The sequence below is a fragment of the Salvelinus fontinalis genome, chromosome 26, assembly GCF_029448725.1.
Source record: "Salvelinus fontinalis isolate EN_2023a chromosome 26, ASM2944872v1, whole genome shotgun sequence".
Taxonomy (NCBI): domain Eukaryota; kingdom Metazoa; phylum Chordata; class Actinopteri; order Salmoniformes; family Salmonidae; genus Salvelinus; species Salvelinus fontinalis.
Window position 1 is genome coordinate 10,572,299 of NC_074690.1, and position 24,714 is coordinate 10,597,012.

The 24,714-nt window shown below is 48.3% G+C and overlaps 1 protein-coding gene across 1 annotated transcript in view; it reads left to right on the forward strand.

The window, feature by feature from the left end:
* The window catches only part of LOC129823637 (PH domain leucine-rich repeat protein phosphatase 1-like), an 87,236-nt gene that overhangs the window by 40,213 nt on the left and 22,309 nt on the right, over nucleotides 1-24,714 (forward strand). The window contains exons 2-4 of the mRNA XM_055882499.1: nucleotides 19,760-19,956; nucleotides 21,331-21,456; nucleotides 23,527-23,675. Coding sequence (XP_055738474.1) covers nucleotides 19,760-19,956; nucleotides 21,331-21,456; nucleotides 23,527-23,675 — 472 coding nt within the window. The remainder of the gene's footprint in view (nucleotides 1-19,759; nucleotides 19,957-21,330; nucleotides 21,457-23,526; nucleotides 23,676-24,714) is intronic.

Here is a 24,714-nt window from a genome sequence, read left to right on the forward strand (position 1 = left end):
GACGGTGTTATTGTGGAGCGGGTCGAGAGCGTTATGTTCCTTGGCGTCCACATCACTAAGGACTTGACATGGTCCACACACACCCGCAAAGTTCTGAAGAGGGCACGGCAGCGCCTCTCCCCCCTTAAAAGGCATTGGCCCCCAGATCCTCAAAAGTTCTACAGCTGCACCATTGAGAGCATCTTGACTGGCTGCATCACCGCTTGGTATAGCAATTGCACTGCCCTTCACCGCAAAGCCCTACAAAGGGTGGTGCGGACAGCCAATACATCACTGGGGCCGAGCTCCCTGCCATCCAGGACCTCTATATCAGGCAGTGTCAGAGGAAGGCCCGAAAAATTGCCAAAGACTCCAGCCACCCAAGCCATAGACCGTTCCCTCTGCTACCCTCCGGTAAACGGTACTGGAGCATCGGCTCTCGGACCAACAGGCTTCGAGACAGCTTCTACCCCCAAGCCATAAGACTGCTAAATAACCAGACTGCCAAATAGTCAGTTATTGGTACCCAAATTACAGTATCTGCACTGACTATATCTTGCAATGACTCTACGCTCACTCACTAGACTTTATATACATACTCACTAGACTTTATATACATACTCACTAGACTTTATATACATACTCACTAGACTTTATATACACACTCACTAGACTTTATATACATACTCACTAGACTTTATATACATACTCACTAGACTTTATATACATACTCACTAGACTTTATATACATACTCACTAGACTTTATATACATACTCACTAGACTTTATATACATACTCACTAGACTTTATATACACACTCACTAGACTTTATATACATACCATATACACACTCACTAGACTTTATATACATACCATATACACACTCACTCAAACACACTACACTGTAATTCCCACAGAAATCCCTAAAACATTCAAACTCTACATACGCACACACATAATACACACACGCATACCGAAACAATACCAACAAACATACATACATTATATATACAAAAGTATCTGGACATCCCTTCAAATTACTGGATTTGGCTATTTCAGCCACACACGTTCCTGACAGGTGTATCAAATCGAGCACACAGCCATGCAATCTCCATAGACAAACATTGGCAGTAGAATGGTCTTACTGAAAAGCTCAGTGACTTTCAACATGGCACCATCATAGGATGCCATTTTCCCAACAAGTCAGTTTGTCAAATTTCTGTCCTTCTAGGGCTCCCACGGTCAACTGTAAGTGCTGTTATTGTGAAGTGGCAACGTCTAGGACCAACAACGGCTCAGCCGCGAAGTGGTAAGCCGCACTAGATCACAGAACGGGACCGCCGAGTGCTGAAGTGCATAGTGTGTAAAAATCGTCTGTCCTCAGTTGCCACACTCACTACCGACTTTCAAACTGCCTCTGGAAGCAACGTCAGCACAATAACTGTTTTTCAGGTGCTTCATGAAATGGGTTTCCATGGCCGAGCATCCGCACACAAGCCTAAGATCACCATGCACAATGCCAAGCGTTGGCTGTAATGGTTTAAAGCTCGCCACCATTAGACTGGAGCTGTGGAAATGCATTCTCTGGAGTGATGAATCACGCTTCACCATCTGACAGTCTGACGGACGAATCTGGGTTTGGCGGATGCCAGGAAAACGCTACCTGCCCGAATGCCAGATGTAAAGTTAGGTGGAGGAGGAATAATGGGGGCGGTTTTTCATGGTTCGAACTATGCCCCTTATTTACAGTAAAGTGAAATCTTAACACTACAGCATACAATAATAATCCAGAGGATTCTGTGTTTCCAACTTTGTGGCAACAGTTTGGGGAAGTCCCTTTGCTGTTTCAGCATGACAATGAACCGTGCACAAAGTGAGGTCCGTACAGAAATGGTTTGTTGAAATCGGTGTGCAAGAATTTGACTGGTCTGCACAGAGCTTTGACCTCAACCCTATCGAACACCTTTGCGGTGAATTGGAATGCTGGCTGCGAGCCAGGCCTAATCGCCCAACATCAGTGGCCAACCTCACTATAGCTCTTGTGGCTGAATGGAAGCTAGTCCCCATAGCAATGTTCCAACATCTAGTGGAAAGCCTTCCCAGAAGAGTGGAGGCTGTTAAAGCAGCAAAGGGGGACCAACTCAATATTAATGCCCATGATTTCAGAATAAGATGTTTACACACAGCTTTACACATCATTTGCTGCTGCTACTCTGTTCTTTATTTTACACTTATTATTAGTCACTTTACCCTAGTCACTTTACCCTGCATTCATGTACATTTTGACTCCAAGTAACTTGTACAGAGGTACAAGTTACTTGAGGTCGAAATGTACATTGATCTGGTACTGGTCCCTGTATATAGCTCCACATTGATCTGGTACTGGTCCCTGTATATAGCTCCACATTGATCTGGTACTGGTCCCTGTATATAGCTCCACATTGATCTGGTACTGGTCCCTGTATATAGCTCCACATTGATCTGGTACTGGTCCCTGTATATAGCTCCACATTGATCTGGTACTGGTCCCTGTATATATGTCCACATTGATCTGGTACTGGTCCCTGTATATAGCTCCACATTGATTTGGTACTGGTCCCTGTATATAGCTCCACATTGATCTGGTACTGGTCCCTGTATATAGCTCCACATTGATCTGGTACTGGTCCCTGTATATAGCTCCACATTGATTTGGTACTGGTCCCTGTATATAGCTCCACATTGTTTTGGTACTGGTCCCTGTATATAGCTCCACATTGATCTGGTACTGGTCCCTGTATATAGCTCCACATTGATCTGGTACTGGTCCCTGTATATAGCTCCACATTGATTTGGTACTGATCCCTGTATATAGCTCCACATTGATTTGGTACTGGTCCCTGTATATAGCTCCACATTGATTTGGTACTGGTCCCTGTATATAGCTCCACATTGATTTGGTACTGGTCCCTGTATATAGCTCCACATTGATCTGGTACTGGTCCCTGTATATAGCTCCACATTGATTTGGTACTGATCCCTGTATAGAGCTCCACATTGATTTGGTACTGGTCCCTGTATATAGCTCCACATTGATCTGGTACTGGTCCCTGTATATAGCTCCACATTGATCTGGTACTGGTCCCTGTATATAGGCCCACATTGATCTGGTACGGGTCCCTGTATATAGCCTCACATTGACCTGGTACTGGTCCCTGTATATAGCTCCACATTGATCTGGTACTGGTCCCTGTATATAGCTCCACATTTATCTGGTACTGGTCCCTGTATATAGCTCCACATTGATCTGGTACTGGTCCCTGTATATAGCTCCATTCTTGTGTATTTTATTTTTAAACTCTGCATTGTTTGGAAAGGTTCGTAAGCAAGCGTTTCACTGTAAAGTCTACACCAGTTGTATTCGGCGCATGATAAATAACATTTGATTTGATGCAAAATACCAAAAAGGTGGACTATAATAAAAGGCTATAATAAAAATGGCCCACGCTATCTGCTTTTCTGCTTTTAAGGTAAATATTTTAAAGTATATCATCAACCTACTGTTGGTCAAAGTCTAAGGCTGCGTTTACTCAGGCAGCCCAACTCCAATTAAAACGTGTTTTATCATTGGAAGATTTTAAATAAGTAAAACAAATACTATAATAAGTGCCCAAGTGGCAAACAGGGTTGACGTTTATATCTTAAAGCAGCCAAGTTCAAAATGTTTCATTTCCCTGAAACTGTACGTTTTATATTGAAAATATAAATCTAAAATCAAGATGTCAATTTGTTTGTCTACATGCCATTTTAAAAACAATTAGAGCAAACATCATGATAAGCTTCCCAGCTGAGTTTGAATAAGACATCTGATTACCAATTTACATTCTGAACTGTTGGTTTTATTATAGCTAATAAATAACCAAATAATTTATGGATCGGTACATAAAATAAATTGGTCCTCAAACTTGAACTGGAAATATACCGTAAACTGGCATACGTGTCAACACACTCCCTCGTCTGATTGGCCGAGTAAGCGGGCCTTCGGACTTTGTGGCTGTGGTAACTAGTTACGACCCTGTTGCTTACATACTTACAAAGCTATGTAGTTAAAAAAAACACACACACAATACCATAGATAGCCCTGAAGGCCGACAGTGCAGTATGGTAGATAGCCCTGACGGTTGTCCCATGATTGTTGGAAGGTTGTAACATGTTGCGCCAGGCTGGCAGATGGGAGGAGGGGATAATAGCACTGCCTTGGCCCGCGCACTAATTGTCCCTAGCAGCTGTCACCTCGTCTGGTCCTCACCGTCACTACCATTACACGCCCATGTCTGTTTGTGTGTGTCACCTACCTTAGAGCATGTCCAAATGAGCCCATTCCTGTTGCCTTGGGCCTAGCAGCACTAAAAACGGTTATTCCCGAGAGAGAGATTTACTTCAACTATTTGCACATTGTTACAACACTGTACATAGGCAATAATAACATTTGAAATGTCTATATTTAAAAAAAACGTTTTGCTCTTCATTTCTGATTGTTTACTTCCCTTTTGTTTATTGTCTATTTCATTTGCTTTGGCAATGTAAACGTACAGTATGTTTCCCATGCCGATGATGCCCATTGAGTTGAATTGAGGGGGAGAGGGAGAGTGAATCCAGGTAGTAAAGCGGTTTGATACGACATTATTACAACATCTGTTTAATATGACACTATTGCAATTTGTTGAAATCTGTCTGCAAAGACGTCATTGCAACCAGTTTTGCCAGCTGGGAAAAGCAAGGATTTGGGTTTATACGGAGAAAGACAGAAGGTCAGATCAAGAGATGACAGGCAACACACACACACACACACACACACACACACACACACACACACACACACACACACACACTCTCTCACCCTCAGGCAGGTTCGGTGCCACATGGTGCGCGTGCCCCTATAGGAGGACAGCAATTTACAGGCCACAGAAACAGCTTGATTTCTTTCTTTGTCGTTCCTTCTCTCTTTCTTTCCCTCCCTCTGTCTCTCCCCCTCTCTCTCTCTCTTCCCCAAATGTGTTGGCGCTTACTCACTTCCTCTTTCTTCAATATCTCATTACTCCTTTTCACTGTCAGTGGCGGAAAACAACAGCCATCAAGCATCATTTGATAATAATAACAAGCCTCTGAAGGACACGTGACAGTATGTGTTATTTTTAGCACTATTTGACAGTGATGTGTCTCTACAGCTCCTCAGTAGCAAGGAGGGCCTTGATACAACACCTCAGATCGTAACAATCTCATACAGGAGACGAGACAGAGGCTGGCAGCTCAAATGGCACCCTATTCCCAAGATAGTGCACTACTTTTGACCACGGCCCATAGGGCTCTGGTCAATGGTAGTGCACTATCTAGGGAAGAGGGTGCCATTTGGGACGCAGGAAGATGTGAGAGGCAGCCAAGGCCAGGCAGCAGGAGCCAGTTACAGCCTGAACACAAACCCTCCTCTACACTACGACCCATACATTAGTCTCATCTGTGCCAGTCCACAGCACCATAGCATGTATTGCATTGTAAGTAAATGGGCTCGTTCTCATTCCCACCCTGTGTGTAATGTTGATCAGAGCCCTGAGGTACGGCGTGCCCAGACCCAGTGTGTAATATTGATCAGAGCCCTGAGGTACGGTGTGACCAGACCCATTGTGTAATATTGATCAGAGCCCTGAGGTACGGCGTGACCAGACCCAGTGTGTCATGTTGATCAGAGCCCTGAGGTACGGTGTGACCAGACCCAGTGTGTAATATTGATCAGAGCCCTGAGGTACGGCGTGACCAGACCCAGTGTGTAATATTGATCAGAGCCCTGAGGTACGGCGTGTCCAGACCCAGTGTGTAATATTGATCAGAGCCCGGAGGTACGGTGTGCCCAGACCCTGTGTGTAATATTGATCAGAGCCCTGAGGTATGGCGTGACCAGACCCAGTGTGTCATGTTGATCAGAGCCCTGAGGTACGGCGTGTCCAGACCCAGTGTGTCATGTTGATCAGAGCCCTGAGGTACGGCGTGACCAGACCCAGTGTGTAATATTGATCAGAGCCCTGAGGTACGGCGTGTCCAGACCCAGTGTGTCATGTTGATCAGAGCCCTGAGGTACGGCGTGACCAGACCCAGTGTGTAATATTGATCAGAGCCCTGAGGTACGGCGTGACCAGACCCAGTGTGTCATGTTGATCAGAGCCCTGAGGTACGGCGTGACCAGACCCAGTGTGTAATATTGATCAGAGCCCTGAGGTACGGCGTGACCAGACCCTGTGTGTAATATTGATCAGAGCCCTGAGGTACGGCGTGACCAGACCCAGTGTGTAATATTGATCAGAGCCCTGAGGTACGGCGTGTCCAGACCCAGTGTGTCATGTTGATCAGAGCCCTGAGGTACGGCGTGACCAGACCCAGTGTGTAATATTGATCAGAGCCCTGAGGTACGGCGTGACCAGACCCAGTGTGTAATATTGATCAGAGCCCTGAGGTACGGCGTGACCAGACCCAGTGTGTAATATTGATCAGAGCCCTGAGGTACGGCGTGACCAGACCCAGTGTGTAATATTGATCAGAGCCCTGAGGTACGGCGTGCCCAGACCCAGTGTGTAATATTGATCAGAGCCCTGAGGTACGGCGTGTCCAGACCCAGTGTGTCATGTTGATCAGAGCCCTGAGGTACGGCGTGACCAGACCCAGTGTGTAATATTGATCAGAGCCCTGAGGTACGGTGTGACCAGACCCAGTGTGTAATATTGATCAGAGCCCTGAGGTACGGTGTGCCCGGACCCAGTGTGTAATATTGATCAGAGCCCTGAGGTACGGTGTGCCCAGACCCTGTGTGTAATATTGATCAGAGCCCTGAGGTACGGTGTGCCCAGACCCTGTGTGTAATATTGATCAGAGCCCTGAGGTACGGTGTGCCCAGACCCTGTGTGTAATATTGATCAGAGCCCTGAGGTACGGTGTGCCCAGACCCTGTGTGTAATATTGATCAGAGCCCTGAGGTATGGCGTGACCAGACCCAGTGTGTAATATTGATCAGAGCCCTGAGGTACGGTGTGACCAGACCCAGTGTGTAATATTGATCAGAGCCCTGAGGTACGGTGTGCCCAGACCCAGTGTGTAATATTGATCAGAGCCCTGAGGTACGGTGTGCCCAGACCCAGTGTGTAATATTGATCAGAGCCCTGAGGTACGGTGTGACCAGACCCAGTGTGTCATGTTGATCAGAGCCCTGAGGTACGGTGTGCCCAGACCCAGTGTGTAATATTGATCAGAGCCCTGAGGTACGGTGTGCCCAGACCCAGTGTGTAATATTGATCAGAGCCCTGAGGTACGGTGTGCCCAGACCCTGTGTGTAATATTGATCAGAGCCCTGAGGTACGGTGTGCCCAGACCCTGTGTGTAATATTGATCAGAGCCCTGAGGTATGGCGTGACCAGACCCAGTGTGTAATATTGATCAGAGCCCTGAGGTACGGTGTGACCAGACCCAGTGTGTAATATTGATCAGAGCCCTGAGGTACGGTGTGCCCAGACCCAGTGTGTAATATTGATCAGAGCCCTGAGGTACGGTGTGCCCAGACCCAGTGTGTAATATTGATCAGAGCCCTGAGGTACGGTGTGACCAGACCCAGTGTGTCATGTTGATCAGAGCCCTGAGGTACGGTGTGCCCAGACCCAGTGTGTAATATTGATCAGAGCCCTGAGGTACGGTGTGCCCAGACCCAGTGTGTAATATTGATCAGAGCCCTGAGGTACGGTGTGCCCAGACCCAGTGTGTAATATTGATCAGAGCCCTGAGGTACGGCGTGACCAGACCCTGTGTGTAATATTGATCAGAGCCCTGAGGTACGGTGTGCCCAGACCCAGTGTGTAATATTGATCAGAGCCCTGAGGTACGGTGTGACCAGACCCAGTGTGTAATGTTGATCAGAGCCCTGAGGTACGGCGTGACCAGACCCAGTGTGTCATGTTGATCAGAGCCCTGAGGTACGGCGTGCCCGGACCCAGTGGTAGAAGTGTATGTGTGTTGCAGTGTCTTGTTTCATTAGGGGGGGGGTCAGCCTGATTACACGTGTGAAGCAAGGAGGAGAGGTGGTTCTGGAAGTGGTCTGGTTATCACATGGGGGAGGGCCTTACACTCTGTTAAAGATGGAATCCACAGTAGGGGAAACAGCACCACTGTCCGCCCCACCGCCGTTGTTTTTCATTAGTCAACAAGCAGAGCTGGTGGGGTTTGGAAGACAGTTCCTCTTTGCGTGCGTGGGTGTGTGCTGGCACTTAGAGGGGAAACCGTGGCCTTTCCTGATCTTGGGGAAGGGGAAGGAAGACATCTTGATAAACCACAGGTAGTGAACACCCTAAAGTAAACATACGCCACTCCCTACTCACACACATATATATTTTGAGTACTTTATTTGAATCCACCAATCAAATTTACAAAAAAAGGTCCCTTTCTCCATAGCACTCAAAAGGTAAAGAAAGCACCTCATTCTCCAAACACACACACACACACACACACACACACACAAACTAGCCAAGACCATAGTGTCCTTTTGACCCAAACCCTATCCCCTGCATTGCTTCCATCCTCAACCTTTAACTTGAATAGACTCCTGGCCTGGGACAACAAATCGTCCTTGTTCCGATGACTCAGTTGGTTGTCTGGAGCCTGGTTCTTGCCCCACCAGGGTTGTGGGTTTGATTCCAGCATGAGACTAAAAGTGACCACTACATAACCATATTATCATTGTGATGTCAAGAGGTTGTCTAGATCCAATGTAAACAGTCATGCTCATGTGGGAGCCCCAGCCACCCACTCTTCTCCTTCAATTGAACTAACCTAGACAGTGTAGTGGTCTGATCTACACACAGGCACATCCACTGTGTCCATGTGACTGGGCTGGGGAGGGAGAGTTACTGTAGTCGCCAGGGCAAGTCAACACCCGGGCAGACAGAGGCTGTTTTAGGCCCACTGTTATCATTAGGGCTTCCTACTGCACCACTCCATATTGTTCCCCTTTTAAAACGTTTGTTCCTGCTTTGGTCCATCCTCATCCAGGCGAACAATAAAGCCCAAATCACATATAGAGGAGGTTTATCACTGTCACTGAATCAGAGTGTGTGAGGGCGGGGGTTGTGTGTGTGCGTCTGTGCATGTGTGTGCAGTGTGAGTGTGTGTGTGTTTGTGCATATGCGTGTGTGGGAGAGAAAGTGTACAACAAAGCCCTAGATATAGTGAGATTGCCAGTGTGACTTATTGAGGCTAAAAGTTGGTGAATAATTTGTCTGTTCAAACAATTTCTCATCCGACTCACAAACTTAATTATGAAAATGAACTGGGTTGTACTGTAGAGGTCTGAGCTCTATCGTAGCATCTAACTTCTGACCATGTGTTAAGGTACTGCATTGCACCTGCTCAGTATTTAACCAGTCCATTTGCAAAGTAGGTTATTGATTTGATTTCAGCGTGAAAATGAGGCCAAAGCAAGCATGGTGCAAAGGTCACTGCATAGTAATGATACAGCGGGGAAAAGTGCTGATCACAGTAGCTCATATTAAAATGTTGCCCTTTGCCCTGGGCTCAGAGTCTGCTTTTCAGAACATGAGGACTTCCTCAGTGAATTTATTTTTCAACCCTCGTCTCTGACAATATCAAGCCTACTTCACAGTATCTTGAGCTACAAAGAAACGAGCACAATCAGTGATCCAGTTGCTTTAGGACCAGACTGAAAGCACTAGGTACATATTGTGTGGAAGAAGGGTGTACATGTAGTCCTGAACAATGCTCCCTCTAAGCTGTGCCGAGCAGTAGCCCGAGACGGCTGTGCAGGAAATATCAGCCCACAGAGAAAAGCAGGAGATTGAAGTTCACTTAACTTTCTTGAGCAGTGGTCACCAACCGGTCGATCGCATACGGCTGGTCCATCTCCAAGCATTCCTAGTCGATCGGTAAACAGTTCTGTAAAAAAAAAAAAAACTATGATAAAGCCTGTGTTGGTCTCGGGCTGTTGGCGGTAGGTGCACCCGATTCAGCTGCCCTGCGCGCTAGTTAGGCAAATTGTTGCCATTTTTAACCATTGCATGTGTCTAAAGATACAAACTCTGCCTTCCAGCAGGCCCAGAGAGCAAATCAAGTGCAATATAGGCCTACCGCTGGCCAATCGGATGGCTCAGACGACCGTGTCTGCAGTAATATAGCAGCCATTAAAGAAAGCTACAGCAAAGTTGATATTGTGAGATTTCTAAACGTTTAAAAACCATGACTAGAGAGAGACTGTCAACGAATACAGCAAAGAGATGAGTTCATGTTTAAGTTCTCTCCCAGCACTGTCAATACTGTAACGACCCGGTATTGTGTTCTGTGTTTGTGGGTGTGTTATGGTTCTCATGGCTACTAGCAGGGGTTAAATATGTCAGGACAGATGGAAAGGTTGGGGGGGTATGATGGGTAATCCCGCGGGATTTGGAAATGCATAAAGAGGGATGAGTGTCTCATATCTCTCTCTTCTGTTCGGGCCTTGATCTGTTCCTTGGAGAGTGACCTTAACTCGACATGTATAATTGTGTACGTTCGGCATTAGCGGCGTGGGCTGTGGCCTGAACAATAGCCCAGTTTAGGAATAAACCTGTGTTCTGACCTGTACACCTGGAGTCTGTCTCTTTTCTCTTTAATGACCCAGCCGGGTCATTACATTGGTGTCAGAAGTGCTTTCGAACTAAGGGATCGAGACTAGGCGAGTTAGCTGTTCAGTATAGGCCGGGTTAGCTTTAGCGTGACTCGCATCTACGGTCATGATGCCTGGGGCGAGGCGGAAAATTAAGGAAGAGTCGGACAAAGTGTCCGTTGTGAGCTCGGGGGTACCCGGTCGGGAGGGTCAGGCGGCGACTGCCGTGGAGGGGCTTGAGAGCCACTTGGCGGGAGTTAAATTGTCAGTCAGCAAGATGGCAGAACTGGCGGGTTTTCCTTCACATCGCTCGAGAGCAGACGTCACGGCGACGGGGATATCGACGTCACCGGGTGCGGAAATGGCTGGGCCTGCTTATGTAAACAGAGATGGCGGCGACCTATTGCCATTAGCCACGGTAGCGGCTAAACTACCAAAGTTCAACGGACAAGGTAAATGGGAAGTTTTTTTCACTCAATTCGAGTTGTTGGCTAGAGCCGGGAGGTGGTCTGACGAGACGAAAGCGTTACAGCTTGCCCTGAGCCTGGCGGAGGAGGCGTCGGAATGCCTGCTAACGCTAGCCCCGGGCGATAGGGGCGACTACGGTGCGCTAGTGGAGGCATTGGGGGGCCGTTTCGGCAGCGACGCGCAGCCCAACATGCTGCGTATTGAACTGTGTAACAAAAAGAGACTTCAGGGGGAATCATTAAAGGCGTTGGCAAGTGGTATTCTGAGCCTGACCAGGCGGGCTTATGCAACTATGCCGATTGGGGTGCAAGACGAGCTGGCACGGGACAGTTTTATTAGAGCGCTCTCTTCCACCGAACTGGGTAAGCATGTTCAGATGGCGGACCCACCATCTCTGCAGGCTGCAGTGGAGATAGCCAGGAAGAGGGAGCTGATCTGGGGTGAGGGAGTGAGAGTGGAAGTCACCAGTCAACCAGAGGTGAGAGCAGCGGTGGCTGGGGTGCCAGGGGTCACAAAGCCAGAGTGGGTTGACGAGTTGGGCGGGCTAGTCAAGACTGCTTCGCTTGTCATGGAGAGGGGCTCCAGGCAACGTCGCAGTGTCAGCTCAACTCCTATTGTCTGCTGGGGTTGTGGCCAACCTGGCCACATTCAGCGGGAGTGTGGCAGATTCCCCCGTCACCAGGGAAACGACAACGGGTTCTCGCGCAGGGGGCAGCGCGGGCCCACCCCCCCCGCCCCCGAACCCAATGTAAGCAAAGGAGGTACCCAGCAGCGCAGACAAGAGGGTGGGGACCTGCTCCCCCAGGGTGTAGCTGCCGCCGTGTTTCCTAGTCCGGTAGTTGTGGTGGGACGTACCACCGTTGGGGACTTCTGCAATGTCGTCGTCAAGGTAGAGGGGGTGGAATGTTTGGCCCTGGTCGACACGGGCTCTACAGTAACCCTGGTGAGACCAGACATACTACCTGTTGGGGTGCGGGTGGAGCCGACCCATGTCCAGCTACGGACTGTCATGGGGGAGCTAGCCCCCATGCTAGGGAAGTGTCAGCTATCTGTGACTGTGGGGGGGAGAACTGTGGGGTGTCCGGTGTGGATAGCAGCGGTGCAGGACCCCTGTATACTGGGAATGGACTTTTTGAAAAACTGTGGGGCTCAGTTGGACTTAGCGTCAGGTACTTTGAGGCTGTCGGGGGGGCCCACAGTGGGAATGTCGCCTTCGGGAGGGCCAGCAGGGGGCAGGGCTGTTCCTCCGTCTTCCTCCAAGCTTGCAGAAACTCCACCGGTCATCCCGGCTGCTCCCTTGGTCGTTGTGCCATCCCAGCAGCTGTCTCCGGCGGCGACGGCCTTCACTCCCCATCATGGTGCAAGCACAGGCAGCCCAGTAGCCCAAAACACACTGGCCCCTTCAACCCATCAGCCCGACGGGGGGAAGGAGGAAGCTATCGACGCCGTCGAGGCTGTGTGGCTGAAGAACTGTCAGGGTTTGGATGAGGGACAACAGAGACAGTTAAAGCAGCTGCTGTTGGACTTTAAAGATAGCTTCGCTTGGGGGGAAGATGAGGTAGGACAAACGCACCTAGTTCAGCACGAAATAGACACTGGGGACGCCCGACCCATTAAGATTCGGCCCCGTCGTATTCCCCTTGCCAGGAGGGAAGCAGCAGACACAGCTATTGTTGACATGTTGCGGGCTGATTTCATTGAGCCATCAGATAGCCCATGGTCCGCGCCGGTCGTCATGGTGCCTAAGAAAGGGGGTAAACTTAGGTTTTGTGTTGACTACAGGGGCCTAAATTCTGTCACCACTAAAGACTCTTATCCCCTACCGAGGATTGATGAGTCGCTAGACCACGTGAGAGGGTCCTTGTGGTTCTCCTCCCTTGATCTGCGCAGTGGCTACTGGCAGGTGCCCCTCTCGCCAGGGGCACGTGAAAAAACGGCCTTCTCCACAGATAGGGGCCATTGGCAGTTCAAGGTGCTGTGCTTCGGGCTCTGTAATGCTCCTGCCACCTTTGAGAGGCTCATGGACAGAGTGCTGGCGGGGGTTCCGAGAGACGAGTGTGTTGTGTACCTAGACGACATATTGGTGCACGGCACATCGTTTGAGGGGGCACTGGGGGCAATTAGGCGAGTGTTGGAGAGAATCTCGGGGGCGGGGCTAAAATTACATCCGGGAAAGTGCCATTTCATGCAAAGGGAGGTGGCGTTCCTGGGGCATCAGCTGGGTGGTGAGGGCATCAGCACGATGCCAGACAAAGTAGAGGCTGTGAGGGGGTGGCCAGTTCCAGGGGGAAAAAAAGAGGTTAAGAGCTTCCTGGGGCTGGCATCCTACTATCGTAGGTTTGTGAAGGGGTTTGCGGGGGTAGCGGCTCCTTTGAACCAGCTACTCAAGGAGGACACTGTTTTTCAGTGGACCGAAGAGCACCAGCGGGCGTTTGAGGCCCTCAAACGGGCCCTGATGGAGGCCCCTGTCCTGGCCTCACCAGACCCGAACCGTCCGTTCATCCTGGACACCGACGCAAGCAATGAGGGGTTGGGGGCTGTGCTGGCTCAGCGGGGTCCTGATGGGGAACACGTAGTAGCTTATTACAGCAGGACTTTTGATAAGGCTGAAAAACGCTACTGCGTGACAAGGAGAGAGCTTTTGGCTGTCGTGGCAGCAGTACGCCATTTCAAGTACTACCTGGGGGGCCTGCCGTTTGTGGTCCGGACGGATCACTCCGCCCTGCAGTGGCTTCTCTCCTTCAAGGAGCCAGAGGGTCAGATTGCCCGCTGGCTGGAGGAGCTACAACCCTACGACTTCCAGGTGGAGCACAGAGCCGGCCTTCGCCACAGCAATGCAGACGCCTTGTCCCGCCGCCCGTGTGCTGAGGATGGCTGTGGGTACTGCGCCAAACGGGTGGAGCGAGAGAGAGAACTGTGCAGGGAGGAGGGAGTCACCGCCACGGTGAGTCAGCTGAGTGTGACAGAGTGCCGGGAGCTTGAGGCTGTGGATGTTGGGGAGTGGAGGCGTCGCCAGGAGGAGGACGCAGAGCTGCGTCCTGTGCTGCGGTGGGTGGAAGAGAGAAGACGACCGCCGTGGGGGGACGTAGCCCCTCTATCACCAGTCACCAAAGGACTGTGGGCTAAATTCACAGTCCTTAGAGTGGCTGAGGGAGTGCTCCAGAGGGGGTGGAAAAAGCCAGCGACTGGAGAAATTACGTGGCAGGTAGTGGTGCCCAAAAGGCTGCAGGGGAGCGTGTTACAGCAGCTTCATGGGGGAGTAGGCGCAGGGCATTTTGGGGTCTCCAAAACGTTAAAGCGCATGCGTAAAGGCTTCTATTGGGCCAGGCACAGGAGGGATGTTGAGGACTTTTGTAGGCAGTGCGATGAGTGTGCTGCTAAAAAAGGACCTCCAGGTCAGTCACACGCCCTCCTACAACAATTCCCAGTAGGGGAGCCCATGGAGAGACTGGGGGTAGACATAGTAGGGCCGTTTCCAACCACAGACAGCGGTAACAGGTGGATTCTAACCGCTATGGACTACTTCACCAAGTGGCCGGAGGCTTACGCTCTCCCAGACCAGGAGGCGGGGACAGTAGCTGATGCGTTGGTGGGGGGAATAATCAGCCGGTTCGGGGTGCCACAGTCTATTCACAGCGACCAGGGGAGAAACTTCGAGTCACGGGTGTTCACAGAGTTGTGTAGACGGTTAGGCGCGGAGAAGACGCGCACTACTCCGCTTCACCCCCAGAGTGATGGGTTGGTGGAAAGATTCAACAGAACATTAGCACAGCAGCTGGCCATCGTTACCTCAAAACACCAGAGAGATTGGGACACCCACTTACCGTTTATTCTTATGGCGTGTAGGTCGGCTGTTCAAGAATCGACTGCGTGCTCCCCAGCACTACTAATGTTAGGTCGTGAGTTGCGCACCCCAGCCGAACTGACGTTTGGCCACCCTCCTGATAGTGGCGACCGGGTTTTGCCTGGCCCGGACTATGTGTGTCGTCTGCAGAACCGGTTAGAAGCGGCTCACACCTTCGCAAGAGAGCAACTCGAGAACGCAGGGTTGCGCCAAAAGCGCCACTACGACTCGCGCGCTAGGGGGAGGCACTTTGGAGCGGGAGAATGTGTGTGGCTTCAAAACCCCACGCGCAAGAAGGGGCGGTGCCCAAAGCTGGACAGTGCATGGGTGGGGCCGTGTCTGGTGATAGAGAGAGTGGGGGAGGTGACGTACCGGGTGGAGGTCCCTCCACGGAGCAGGAAGGTGGTGGTCCACCGGGATCGATTGGCACCCTACAGAGGGAGGAAAACGGTAGGGAATGGGAGTGCGGTCTCTGATGTGAGCCCACGGGAACAGTCTAACGAGGGGACTCTAGCGCAACCTGAGCCTGGGGAGGGGGCTGCTTCTTCGGAGGGCGCTGGAAATGACATTGGGGCAGAGGAGTGTTCTGGGGGTTCACCGGGGAGAGTCACGGGGAGGCCCAAGAGACTGATGCGACCTCCGGGTCGTTTTAAGGATTTTGTTGTGTAACCCTAGGGGCTAGGGTTTAGAAAGGGGGGGGCTATGTAACGACCCGGTATTGTGTTCTGTGTTTGTGGGTGTGTTATGGTTCTCATGGCTACTAGCAGGGGTTAAATATGTCAGGACAGATGGAAAGGTTGGGGGGGTATGATGGGTAATCCCGCGGGATTTGGAAATGCATAAAGAGGGATGAGTGTCTCATATCTCTCTCTTCTGTTCGGGCCTTGATCTGTTCCTTGGAGAGTGACCTTAACTCGACATGTATAATTGTGTACGTTCGGCATTAGCGGCGTGGGCTGTGGCCTGAACAATAGCCCAGTTTAGGAATAAACCTGTGTTCTGACCTGTACACCTGGAGTCTGTCTCTTTTCTCTTTAATGACCCAGCCGGGTCATTACAATACTTTATATTCAACACTTTTATAAGCCATAAAATGCGCGATCTTCCTATTTCCACTCAGCGCTACAACAAGCGGTGAAAGTGTATCTACAGGCTTGCGTTGTTATTATTAGCGGCTTGGGTCTTTTTTAATATCAAGGGATATTTCACTTTCTCTGGTCAGAGGAGTAACAACATGAATTTGTGCAAGAGGCAGAAATAATGCAGTGCGACTCGAGTTTCACCATCAGCTGGAAGACTGTGTCCCTTTTTGGTCAGTGGACGAAAGGGATGTTGAGAGGTGGACCCTCAGTCTGCTGCGCTCTCCCTCCGCTGAGACTGACCATCAGACGCAGGCACCATCAGTAAACAATAAAGAAAAAGCACATTATTTAAATATATGCTCAATCATTACCGGTGTGATCATATAACCTTCCTCATTTAAAAAAATATATATATATATTTTTTAAATGGCCCAAACAGCAATGCATTCATTGGCAGGGCAATTCAAGCAAAGCCAATTTGCGGTGATAATGTATTGGGGATATAGCTTACTGCACAAACCTCATTGCTACAGTACTGTTTTTAATTGGTTAATGTTTTTTTAAGTCGTGTAAAAAAATAAAAAAATAAAAGATCTCGGCTTGCATTTTGACAATGTGATCTTGACTCAGAAAAGGTTGGTGACCACTGTTCTAGAGTTTTCCCTGTTAACACTATCAACATTTCCCTTCACAGTGGCAATTGTGATCGAATCAATGCAATATTAGCCACTTTCAATGCAACATACCGAAACAAAACGAACTATGCAAGAGATTTTGTTGGAGGCAGAATGAATCGGAGTAGGATTCTATTGCATTTGTATGTATTATGGATCTCCATTAGCTGCTGCCAAGTGCATTGACACACAGTACTCAGCCGTACTTTACACAGACCGGTGTGACATAACCAATCAGAGCTGCAGTAGGCCTATATGCAAATAGACCATTGGCGTATATGGATCTGTGCCATTTACTTTGAACTGGACTGTGTTTACAGCATGAGCGGTCGTGAGTAGATGCGCTTGTTTTGAGATCAAAGTGAGAGCTGCGTGTAGCCACGTGTAAACATTTTGTTAATATCCTTTGCTAGTTAGTGAATTATTAGCCCAGTTATAGATCCTTTGTAGTCAGCAATAGGGGAGTGATTGCTTTCTAGAAGAGCACAAAACGTGTACATTTCTCGACATCTTTGAAAAGAGAGTCAAGTAAAGAAATGTATTTTGTCTTAAAGGGGCAGTGTTGTATTTTGAGACAGGCTTGAATCAGCTAAGTAGCCAATAGGCAGAGTGTAGCATAATTTGTCTGATTCTCTGTAATAATGGTATGGGAAGTGGTTTCTTGCGTCAAACAACACAACAACATTTTCAGTCACCTTATCTGAAGGACAAGTGGCTAAACAGGTTAATGTCAATCCCTGCATGTTTTTTTCCATAAGTCTCATGGAATGTAGACCTACATTGAACACCACACTTTGCGCTCAGCAGACCTGAAATTTGCTCAGTGGCGATAATCTTTTGAGGGTACCTTGGTCCTGACCGGGGCTTGAACCTGGGACTTTGCAACTGTCAACCCTACAACCCTAGAGATCCAAACCTCTTGAGGCGGTCGCTAGGTTGTAAGCTCCCTACAATAGAGTAGGTAACTTGTGTGTAGTGTTCTCTAGTTGGGGGAGTTTTAAAGCGATGCTAAAAGTGTTAGCTCTGGGCCATGTGTCATACAGCATTCTCTCGTGTTAGTCTAACAGTCAGCATGTAAGAGACCTGTGTTGAATTATTCAAAGCTGTAAGAGCTTGTCCTGGTACTTAGTACTTACCCCATAGTACTACGCCACCAGCTCTCTCTCTATCCCTGTCTGGGTTGGAGTGAATGGGAGAGATGGAGGAGTGGTTTACAGTGGGTTACATAACTGATGAAATAAGGTAAACGCCAACATAAAGTCTCTTAATGCGGTGTTGGGCCGCCAGAACAGCTTCAGTGCACCTTGGCACAGATTCTACAAGTGTCTGAAACTATAGCAGCGATGGACACCATTCTTCCACAAGAAATTCCATAATTTGGGGTTTTGTTGATGGTGGTGGAAAACGATGGCATATGGTTTACATGCTTTTCATGCTCATCAAACCATTCAGTGACCACTCGTACCCTCTCCTATGGGAGCATAGCCATGGTAGCCAAAATGATGGCCTACCCCAGCATTTTTATACATGACCCTAAGCATGATGGGATGTTAATTGCTTAATTAACTCACGGTTAGTTAACAACTCAACCATGTAAATCAGAAGTATGTGCCCAGTGGGTGAGATCTCTTCTAGCCAAGGTATTAACTGGGTATTTTTATACAAGACCCTAAGCATGATGGGATGTTAATTGCACACTACTGTGTGGAAGCACCTACTTTCAATATACTTTGTATTTTCATTTATTTATCCCTCATTTACTCAAGTGTTTCCATTATTTTGGAAGTTACCTGTATCTCTCTGACCTGGGATTGTTTCCTGTCCGCATGTGTACTTACCATACCCTTCTATACTACCGGCAGCAGCTCCTTCTCCCTCATAAACCCAGTGTGGAGTGGATGGGAGAGATGTAGAGGGCAGGAGTGATTAACTGTCGTCTACAGTAATATGTGAGTCATTTTCTATGGCCCGGGGTCCTGTCCATTCCACATGTGTTCTACATCAGATGCTTTGGCGTAGGGTCTTGGCCTAGCACACATGGTGGACACATGAATAATAAAAGACAAACAACTGTACAGGTAGGCAGAGATTCCGTTCATAGATAGATAGATAGGAGAAGAACAGAGAGGCACATGCAAGTGGAGAAGAATGTGAGAGAGCGAGAGAGTTGGCAGGCCAGTTTTCAAGATGGAGAGCAGGTGGATGTCTTGGAGAGACAGAAAAGACAGATGGGTAGACTGATTGACAGAACAACTTGATAAACAAGCCATTTGGCAGGGTAACGGAGAGAACGAGGGAACACGTCACAGAGGAGATGAACCGATGGGTGAATAAGGGAATAAAGACAGCTCAAAGAATGCCATAACAAATTAGTGTTGAATTAGTTCCGAATCTATTATCTGACTATCAGTGTTGTGTTTAATGCTATGCTAAAAGCTATTCAGCGCCGTATGCTAACAGAGTGCGGCATCAGTGCTGACTGTGACTGTTTAGCGCTTATGCTAACACAGCATTGATTTGACTGGGTGCTGAGCGCTAGGCTGCTACGCTATTTAATTATTCATATCTCTCAGGGTTGACAATATACTGTATGTACAATATGCAAATAAACAAAATTATCATTATTATCTGCTTTATAGTAATACACAATTACTATGTCACTTGATTAGCTTTGGGTTAATAGATTCATGGCCAGGATACAGGTCTCTGTGCTACTGGCCCTGTGTTGAGTTAGCTGAATGCTAACTATGCTAATTCTCGCTCCCTCTCCTCTGTGTGTTGAGTTAGCTGAATGCTAACTATGCTAACTCTCGCTCCCTCTCCTCTGTGTGTTGAGTTAGCTGAATGCTAACTATGCTAACTCTCGCTCCCTCTCTTCTGTGTGTTGAGTTAGCTGAATGCTAACTATGCTAACTCTCGCTCCCTCTCTTCTGTGTGTTGAGTTAGCTGGATTCTAACGATGTTAACTGTATCCCCCTCCCATTGTGTTATTAGCTGGATGTTAACTATGCTAACTCTCTCTCCCTCTCCTTGTGTGTGTTCCAGGAAAGCCCCACAGCATCGAGAGCTCGGAACGCGTGCAACTGTCGGGGACGTATAATGTCCGCAAAGGGAAACTCCAGCTGCCAGTCAACCGCTGGACCAGACGCCAGGTGATCCTTTGTGGCACCTGCCTCATTGTCTCCTCCGTCAAAGACAGCCACACGGGCAAGATGCACATCCTGCCCCTCATCGGAGGAAAGGTACAGTAAGACACAGGACTGCTGTTACTGACAAGACTGCTGTTACTGACACTACTGACAATGTTTTGTGACGGCTGAACCGGCAGCCATATTGAGAGTACCCACGCCAGTTAGAAAAATCGCAAAGTTCATTCTAATTCTATGACACCAATGTGGCATCCACAAAACTTACTTTACTCTTTACTTTACAAACCTTACTTTACTCACCAGCTTTCCATTTCCATTTGTCTTCGTTCTTGACTCCGTCTAATCAGTGTGTAATCACAGAGCTAAATCAACAGTCTTTAATAATCAACTCTGTGACAGAGTCCTGGTGAAGGGCCAATAAGTCATCGTTGCAAATCCATGTTTACTCTTCCAACATCCTTATATCATATCTGCTTTCTCCACATCAAGTATTCTATACCCTAAATGGACTGTTGGCCTTTATTCACTTTGTCCTCCAATTTAAAAGTCTTATCGTGGTTCTGCCTAGTTCAGGCTGGATCCTCACGAATACATTTTCTGGCTTGGGATTTCACATTCCAAAAAGGAAGTTAGGGAGAGAGCCTTTGGTTTATGACTATTATCCCTTTATGGCTTTATGGCTGTGTATCTGCAGCAGGGAAGGACAGATAGGCCCATTGAATAAGCCCTAAGGGCACTCCTGAAAGGGTCTTTCTATCAGCCTGCCACATACTATATCTAGGCATATAAAGGACTGTGACTCCCCACATCCCACCGCATCCGCAGCTCAAATATCATGTCATGTCAAGACACGACCTCTAGATCTCTAGATTCCCATACATCTCCGCAGCGTGCGTTCATAACTGTATGTGCGTGTTCGTGTATGTCTATGTTGACGCTTGACCCGTAAATTGCAGCCTGAGGCCCTTTTAATATGACCATCTGAACCTTGCAGCCCGTGCTGATGACGTCACTAAATTGACCATGGCCTGTAACATGGACGCCATTTAAAAACAGGGACTGTGTTGTGTACTGAAAAAGTCCCTGGATGCTGTATGTGTTATTCTTTTCCTATAGGTTATGTGTGTTTTCTGTACGCAATCGATATTTGTTCAGTCAATAGCCCTACAGGTTTGTTTATCTTGTTTGTCTGACCCTGAAGGCGTGTGTGTTGTCGTTGTCGTGTCTAACTGGCGATTTGTTTTCCGACAATGGTTATCTTGAATGTGTGACTTACCCTGGAGGTGTGAACTGAAGGTGTGTGTTTGTTAATGCTGTCTCTTGGCCTAACGTGGGGTGTGTGTGTGTGTGTGTGTGTGTGTGTGTGTGTGTGTGTGTGTGTGTGTGTGTGTGTGTGTGTGTGTGTGTGTGTGTGTGTGTGTGTGTGTGTGTGTGTGTGTGTGTGTGTGTGTGTGTGTGTGTGTGCAGGTGGAGGAGGTGAAGAAGCATAGCCACTGCCTGGCGTTCAGCTCAGCAGGGCCCCAGAGCCAGACCTACTACGTCAGCTTTGACAGCTTCACAGAACACCTGCGCTGGCACCGACACGCAGCCAAGGTACATCAGTGTGTATTTGTTATTTGTGCAGAGGAGTACAGTTCGGGGTGAAACAGTAGCTCTCTCTCTCTCTCTCTCTCTCTCTCTCTCTCTCTCTCTCTCTCTCGCTCTCTCTCTCTCTCTCTCTCTCTCTCTCTCTCTCTCTCTCTCTCTCTCTCTCTCTCTCTCTCTCTCCTCTCTCTCTCTCTCTCTCTCTCTCTCTCTCTCTCTCTCTCTCTCTCTCTCTCTCTCTCTCTCACACTTTCTCTCTCTCTCTCGCTCTCACTCACACAAACTCTCACTCACTCACTCACTCACTCACTCTCCTCTCTCTCATCCTGAAGTAGGCCAAAGCCAGGAAACCAATTTTATAAATATTATCAGGGACGAGCGTGTCATGGAAGCCCAGGGGAACACTCAGAATAGAACCTACTGTAGGACTGGGAGGAGGAGTGGCATGAGCAGTAGTCAAGGACTGGAGAGTAGCTAGTTAACCGTGTTCAGTAAGGGAAGTATTGTAAAGTACAGTAGTAAGGAGAGTATAGTGGAACTGGATCATATAGTAGAGAGTATATTAAGGAGAATATAGCAGTAAGGAGAGTAAAGTAGAGCAGTGTTTCCCATCCCCAGTGCTCAATTGACCCCATCACCACACATTTTTATTGAGAATCCCCGGACAAACACACCTGATTCAACTTGTTGACTAATCATCAAGCCCTCTTTGAGTTCAATCAGGTGTGTTTGTCCGGGGCTACACGGTGTGCTGTTGGGGGTACTTGAGGACTGGAGTTGGGAAACAGAATAGTGTAACTGGAGAGTACAGTGGATAGTACAGTGGCGAGTACAGTACGGAGAGTATAGTAGTAAGGAGAGTATAGTAAGGACAGTATAGTGTAACTGGAGAGTATAGTAAGGAGAGTATAGTAAGGACAGTATAGTGTAACTGGAGAGTATAGTAAGGAGAATATAGTAAGGATAGTATAGTGAACTGGAGAGTACAGTGGATAGTACAGTGGTGAGTACAGTACGGAGAGTATAGTAGTAAGGAGAGTATAGTAAGGACAGTATAGTGTAACTGGAGAGTATAGTAAGGAGAGTATAGTAAGGACAGAATAGTGTAACTGGAGAGTATAGTAAGGATAGTATAGTAAGGACAGAATAGTGTAACTGGAGAGTATAGTAAGGAGAATATAGTAAGGAGAATATAGTAAGGATAGTATAGTGAACTGGAGAGTACAGTGGATAGTACAGTGGCGAGTACAGTACGGAGAGTATAGTAGTAAGGAGAGTATGGTGGTAAGGAGAGTATAGTGGTAAGGAGAGTATAGTTGTAAGGAGAGTATAGTAGTACGGATAGGATGGTGGTACGGGGAGTATAGCAGCAAGGGGAGTGTAGTAGTAAGGAGATTATAGTAGTAAGGAGAGTATAGTGGTAAGGAGAGTATAGGGGCAAGGAGAGTATAGTGGTAAGGAGATTATAGTAGTAAGGCGAGTATAGTGGTAAGGAGAGTATAGTGGTAAGGAGAGTATAGGGGCAAGGAGAGTATAGTGGTACGGAGATTATAGTGGTAAGGCGAGTATAGTGGTACGGATAGTATAGTGGTAAGGAGAGTATAGTGGCAAGGAGAGTATAGTGGTAAGGAGATTAAAGTGGTAAGGAGATTATAGTGGTAAGGAGAGTATAGTGGTACGGATAGTATAGTGGTAAGGAGAGTATAGTGGCAAGGAGAGTATAGTGGTAAGGAGAGTATAGTGGTAAGGAGAGTATAGTGGAACTGGACTAAGTGTTCAGTCATGCTATGACAGATAACAGTAAATATACAGTAGATATACGGGAGATATACAGTAAATAACATGAGGTGGCCTGTTATGTCCTGCCCTGTCTCACTCATGGTTGACTTCCTGCCTTTCTAATCTTAAAACGCCTGACCTATCGATGACCTGTTAATAACCGCCCTAGGCCACACACACACACACAATCCTCCCACAAATGCACAATCCCCCCCCAGTCACACACACATCCCAGCGGAGTCGGGATAATTATGTTTGACACCAGGTTTCCCCTTTCTCTCCCCTCCCCCGGTGGGTCAGATGGTGTCCCAGAGGATCAACTCTGTGGACTTGTCGTGCTGCAGTCTGGAGCAGCTGCCTCCCAACCTCTTCTACAGCCAGGACCTCACCCACCTCAACCTCAAACACAACTTCCTCCCCACAGACCACCGTCTACACCAGCTACAGAGGTAGGTGGTACCATCCAGGGGAACTGGACACTCAGGGCTGGAATGATATGGGATGGGTTGGGTCTCAAGAAGGGGTAGGGTGGGGTGGGCTTGGCCTGGTTAAGTTGCTCTGCCTGGACAGATCTGAGCATGGCATGGTTTGGCTTGGTTGGCTTAGTAAAGAGTTGGACTGGGTCACAATTAGGGTAGGGCTGGACTGGGCTAGACTAGACTGAACTAGCCTAGATTGGAGTGGACTTGGCAGAATAGTGCTGGGCTTAAGATGCATGAATGGGGTAGTGTCAGTTAGTGGGAAAGGCAGTGTCAGTAGTCTTTGGTTGGGCAGACTTGAGCTGCTTAGGACCAGGTCTAGCAGAGCTGAGCAGGGTAAGGCTGGCCTGAGCTGGGTTGGTCAAAAAGAGTTGGGCAGGATCAGGACAGGGCCTAGTTGAGTTGACCTGGACAGTCGGAGTGGATGGAGTCTAGTAGGGTAGCCCAGACCTGTCTGCCTCTGCAGGGAGGCTTTTAATATGGCCTGGCTCCCTCACTCTCCCTCTCAGTACTGCTCAGTGGGCACCATCTGGCCCCAGATTAAAGCACATAGCCAAGATGTACTATACACTGTGTGTGTGTGTGTGTGTGTGTGTGTGTGTGTGTGTTTGTGTGTGTGTGTGTGTGTGTGTGTGTGTGTGTGTGTGTGTGTGTGTGTGTGTGTGTGTGTGTGTGTGTGTGTGTGTGTGTGTGTGTGTGTGTGTGTGTGTGTGTGTGTGTGTGTGTGTGCGCGCTCACGCCTGTCACAGCCTGTCTTAGAAATTCAGAAGATGATTTGTCATTTAACTGCACGTGCAAGTGTGTATGTATATTAGTGTCCTTGTAGTCTATGATGATAGAGAGAGAGCGAGGACTAGAGTGGGGGATTGTATGTGTGCGTGAGAGAGAATATTGGGTTGTTTGTGTGTCTGTGTGAGACAGACAGAGAGGCTGGTTGAAGGCAGAATTAGGGCATACAGAATCTTGATCACTGCAGATTAGAGTAGTGTGTGCATGTGCTCGTCTGATC